General features: G+C 32.9%; 1 protein-coding gene across 1 annotated transcript; it reads right to left on the reverse strand.

Annotated features, from left to right (window-relative positions):
* Positions 1,295-4,614, reverse strand: LOC107643919 (protein EDS1L). Its single transcript, XM_016347671.2, has 3 exons — positions 4,043-4,614; positions 2,687-3,472; positions 1,295-2,226 (listed from the first exon to the last, which is right to left on the reverse strand). Exons 1-3 carry the CDS (start codon positions 4,379-4,381, stop codon positions 1,510-1,512), a joined length of 1,842 nt encoding a protein of 613 aa, XP_016203157.1. The 5' UTR covers positions 4,382-4,614; the 3' UTR covers positions 1,295-1,509.

Genomic DNA, 5,230 nt, shown 5'->3' on the forward strand with positions numbered 1-5,230 from the left:
TGATTTATGTTTGGTAATTTTTGTATCAAAATTGATTATAGTAAAATAAATGTTGTCTGGCTTATACCATTCAAAATCACTTTTAGATAAAAAATTATTAAAATAGACCTCAACTTAAATAATTTTTTTAAATTATCCTGGTTAATTTTTTGTTTAATTTACTTTACCTAATAGAATCAATAAATCATATTATAAAAAGATAATAACAAACATAATACACAAAAATCACAATTATAAAAGTGTATAATATCAAACAAACAGTTGAAAAAAATATAAATAATAAATAATAAAAAAATAGAACTCATATAAATAGAAATAACAAGAATTTTATAAATAATATAATAACATACATGGAGGATAAAATTGATAAAAGATAAATAGATGGTTAGTATTATGGCTAAAAGCCCGTTAGAAAAACGCAGAAGCTAAAAATAGTTGCTTCTTATAAATGTTGGTTTTAATAGCAAAATCACTTATGCGTTCATGAAAAAAAAAAATTGCCAAACCAAAAGTTGAAACTTTTAAGAAGTCTAAACGTGTTTCTTTTCTTCCAACGAGTTTCCAAACACACTTGATTATGAAGTAAATAAAAATGGGTAGTAGACAATTAGAAATAAAAAGAAGCTGGATACTTTTCTTTGTGTATGTCCTCATGATTCCTGAACATTAGATTAAAATGTATCCAACTCAGTGTTCTCTTCTTTTATACCCCTCATTTGAATTAATTTCTAATATTTACTATCTATCTTGTTTCTATAAACATAGTGTGGGTGACTTTGTTCTAGTCAGGTGCAAGTATTACTATTACATATTTTCATTGTTACATACATTTTCTTCATTTTATAGTTGGTGAGAATCTCATTTCTACTTTGTACAAATCATGAGAAATGAAATTCTGAAATGTGAAAATCATTTATACACATTTTTATGATAACAAATTCAAAATTGCAAACGACAAGCACAGACCTTGTATCAGTCAATATATGATTTTTTTTTCTAAAATAAAATAAAAAATTTTATTATTTCTTCGAACACGATTTTTAGACTTTAATTTTTAAATACGATTATTTTTTATTTAGGCAAATTTGCCAGCGAACTCTATAAAAATAACTTGATATTTTTTAGAGTTCGCCGGGTCTGGCGAACTTGCCCAAATGCAAAAAAAAATTATATTTAAAAAATAAAAGTCCAAAAATGGTATTAGGAAATAATAAATTTTTTTATTTTATTTTAGAAAAAAAAAACCGTCAATATATTGTTATATGATCAAGCATGCTGCATTCTTATTTTTAGCTCGTACAACGCCCTCATTCCTGGACGAAAACTTAGAAGACTTATTATAAGAGAGTACATTGTGTTGCATCAGATCAAATATAAAATCATTGCTTTTAGACAAAGCATCATTGCTTTTAGACAAAGCATTTACTAGACTGCATAACATAGCAATAGGCACATCCTAGATTTACAACTCTATTCCCTGTTGAGATAAAGCTGAATACTAAATTTTTCTCACACAATGATATTAGCAATGCATGATGTTGTTGCCTTGTGTTCCCTAGGTAGATTCTCCCATAAGTTCACAAAGGTAGGATCCCTTAGTAACACATCCTTAGTTATTTCCCCTTTCTCAATCCATCGTTTAATGTTTTGTTCTAGTTGCACAACCCTCTCCTTAACATCCTCAAACGGTTTATTGGTGCTAGTCCAGCTGCAAAGCTCTTCCACCTCGGCCCAGAAGGTGGATTCCGTGATAACAGCTTTCGGAGTCCTGTTAGCATGCTCTAGCCACCTCTGAGTATACCTGTACCTTTTTGGCCTAGCCTTGATCATGTAAGGTCCTGTATCTTCATTCTTGAGGTGGCGATAATAGTTGGCAATGTCTAGCGGCTCCACAAGGCGGCGAAAGCTCGTTCCTAGGTCAATCCAATCTTTCTTGCCTTCGAAGTCATCCGGGAGTTCATACCTTTTTAGCATTTCAATGGTCTCATCCCACACCCCTGCAAGCACCAACCTTTTCACATTTGCTTGGAAGTCTCTTGGTTCCTTTTGCACCTTGAAGGCATCAAAGTATCCCCTGTTCAACGCACATGATGCTTTGTATTCTTCCAAATCATTCATGCTTGGCAGAGCTTTCGTGTTTATCTCGTGGCTGATTTTCTTCTCATTCCTTAGTTTTTGCTTTTGCAACTCACCTGCCGCTCGGAGGCACAGTCTAGCCTTTGGGTTCTGTAGTTAGAGCCAACAAATCAACAAATTTGAGCTAAATTTTGCAGGCCAATTTCATGCTTGATATGTACATCTCAGAGATTATACAAAATTCCTACACTAGCTAATTCATAGAACTTAACCATAATAAATAACAACTATGTTATGTGTACACAAAAAATCAGCACTATGTATTTATGTATAAATACATGTATTGATAAACTCATTTTCAATGTGTATTTTATACTTTAGCATGTACTTTATTCCGGTGACTGATTTTTGGTATACACATAGCATGGATGAATAAATAAATGAAATAACCAAACAACTGAGACTCAACATGCAAGTCTTATCTCGCCCTAAAGGAAATCCTAGTGGGACAAAACCCAGTAGAGTAACAAACAGCCAAGACAAATTATTCATGAATGAACAATAGTTTGCAAATTATATAGTTAGCTAAAAGGAAAGACTAAAAAATTACCATTCCAAGGCCATCTAATGCTGTCACAACATCAGAATTAGAACCATCAGCAGACAAAGGAAGCCTCTCTAGTTGATCTAAGCACACTACATTCTGCATCATCAAGCTATCCTGCAATTCAGCTTCATAGTTTTGAATTTGATGCTGTAGTATGCTACTCTTGGCAACATCCGAAACTTGCGACAAATCACTCGTCTGGGCAGCGTGGAACAAGACTTGCAGAACAGCATCAGCGTTTCTTATCACAGTTAGCTGTCCATTTCCTGCACAGAAGACGAAGGTTCCAAAAGGCCTATAAGGGCTCAAGTCAACAAAATTTGTCACAGTCTCAAGCAGCAAATTTGTGCTGCCTTTTAAAATACAAGCAGCATGGCTTGTGACAGTCGCTGCATTCCTCATCACAGTGGTGTAGAACTCAGAAGCCGCGCTGGCTCTTGTTGGATCAAGTGCTGAAAGCCTACTGGTTGCAAAGAGTTGAAGAATTGTGCCAAACATTCGTTCAATAGAAGTGAAAGGTGCAAGCGAAATCCGCGGCACTATGTCAAATCTCAGAACAAAGTGTACAAAATAACGAGACCAATTTTCTCTATTAGTAGCATGAGAAAATATGTGATTGCCAATTAAGGGAGCTCCAAAAGTGATACAGATGGGAGGCCTGTAGTGTTGGTTCTTGTTTGGGTTAAGGTACTCTTCCAAGGTCCAAAATGTTATAAGATTGGCCATTGAAGCACCTGAGGAGTGACCCGTAAATATTATTTGCTTCCCTTCTGTGATTGCTTTACTCACCTACATATGTTCCTTTATGCAATAATTACCTTACTCAAATGAAATTAATTGACCAGAAAGTACAGGGTAACTAAAACAACACAAAACTGGAAAAAGTGTGTCATATTTGTGTCATTGGAGAATTGCATTGGGCTCAAAACAAATCTAAATTAACGGTTTAAATAAGTTATTTGAAGTTGGTAGTAGTCTTTGTGTTTCTTGTTTTGTTTCTTTGCTTTACTTTTGTTGGGTTAAGTTTTGTGTTTCAAAAAAAAATTATTAGACTAATTTGATTGAACTTGGTTACTAAAATGTCTTAGATTATGTTATTCACTCAATCTAAATTTAATTTATATAAAACTAAACTACTCACACTTAAAATTCTAACATTTAGAACTGCCAATTATGTAGGATTTGGAAAAATTTGGAAACCGGTGATTTCTAACAAATACTAAAAAAGATGTATTTAAAATTCATGTTACTTGATTCTTGGTAAAAAAAAATGTCCGTTTTCTAGTTAGACCAGTTGGATTTTAACAAAATAATAAAGAGTACAAAATCAGTTAACAGTATTGTGAGTTAGTTACATACCTCGTTTTGGAGTGTGGGATTGCTCATAACCAATTGGAATCTTGTCAAAGAGGCTTCATTGACCAAAGCGGCTTCATCGTTACCAACGCTTCTGAGTGATGGAAACTGTTCAACATTTATCTTGGTTTCCCCAAATGGTTTGCCATTGGAAGCATACAAATTCGCGACACGCCATGATGCCGGAAAAGCAAAAATATTAACGGCTTCTGAAGAAACCTTTATCTTCTCAAGAACAAAAGGTTTTTCTGGTGACTTGTTAGCTTTAACGGCCGCAGCACAAGCCTTCTTGACAACCTCATCTTTCACTCCTATCATGTTTGAAAGAGACCCTTCAGCCATGTTTAATTCTATATCTTCTTATGGTAAATCAAAGCTTTTGTTGTGTGCTTGTTTAATTGGTTTCAGAAATCATAGAGAGTTTGCTCATGACCTTTTATAGACACTGAATTGCGGTTAGGTTGCTATTTTGGTTTGGAGAAGCTCTGAAGTTTTGGAAAAGGTTGGTTAACTTCCATGGAGAGGGATTTAAATTGCCAAATTGACGAAGACTTTGGTGTAAACTTCGGAGTGGTGGATTGTGGGGTCTATAATGATTTCTACATCCAATCATCAATTTTGAAAATTATATAATTGTAAGGAAGCAATGAGGAAGCTATAAGGAAGCTGCCAATAACTTGGAGATGACTTTGTCACCCAAAAGTCCAAAACTACTAATTAGTTACCTTTAAGATGAATATATATATATATAATTAATTTAAAAATTATAAAATAAAAATTATACATAAATTACACAAACGTCACATTTTTATTTTTAATATTAGATTAATAATTATATTTTTTAAAATTGTGATTTGCTATGGTATTTTTTTAAAATGTGGGATGATTTAATTTATGGAGTACAAATCGAATTGTCCGATTTTTGTACTTGGATCCTCTGATTTGTGTTTAAACAATTAAAAAAAATTTAGAATATACAAATCGGATCATTTGTGTACTCCAAATTTTTTTTTAATTTTTTAAACACAAATCGCACCAAAATTTTTAAATTTTTTAAACACAAATCAGACCATACGAATTGTGTACCTCCCGTAATTTTAAAAAATACAAAAAAATTGGAATGTTAAGATATTTCACTCATCCTATTTTCATATCTAAATTTTTTAGCTAACAAACATTAATACGCTCCAA

This window comes from Arachis ipaensis, chromosome B05 (genome assembly GCF_000816755.2).
Source record: "Arachis ipaensis cultivar K30076 chromosome B05, Araip1.1, whole genome shotgun sequence".
Taxonomy (NCBI): Eukaryota; Viridiplantae; Streptophyta; class Magnoliopsida; order Fabales; family Fabaceae; genus Arachis; species Arachis ipaensis.

Bases quoted from the DNA above. Each gene is read 5' to 3' on its own strand.
- LOC107643919 (XM_016347671.2), bottom strand. From the start codon at position 4,381: ATGGCTGAAGGGTCTCTTTCAAACATGATAGGAGTGAAAGATGAGGTT. The intron at 3,473-4,042 runs GTATGTAACTAA...GAACATATGTAG, and splicing joins ATCCCACACTCCAAAACGAG to GTGAGTAAAGCAATCACAGA. The intron at 2,227-2,686 runs GTAATTTTTTAG...CTCTAACTACAG, and splicing joins CATTAGATGGCCTTGGAATG to AACCCAAAGGCTAGACTGTG.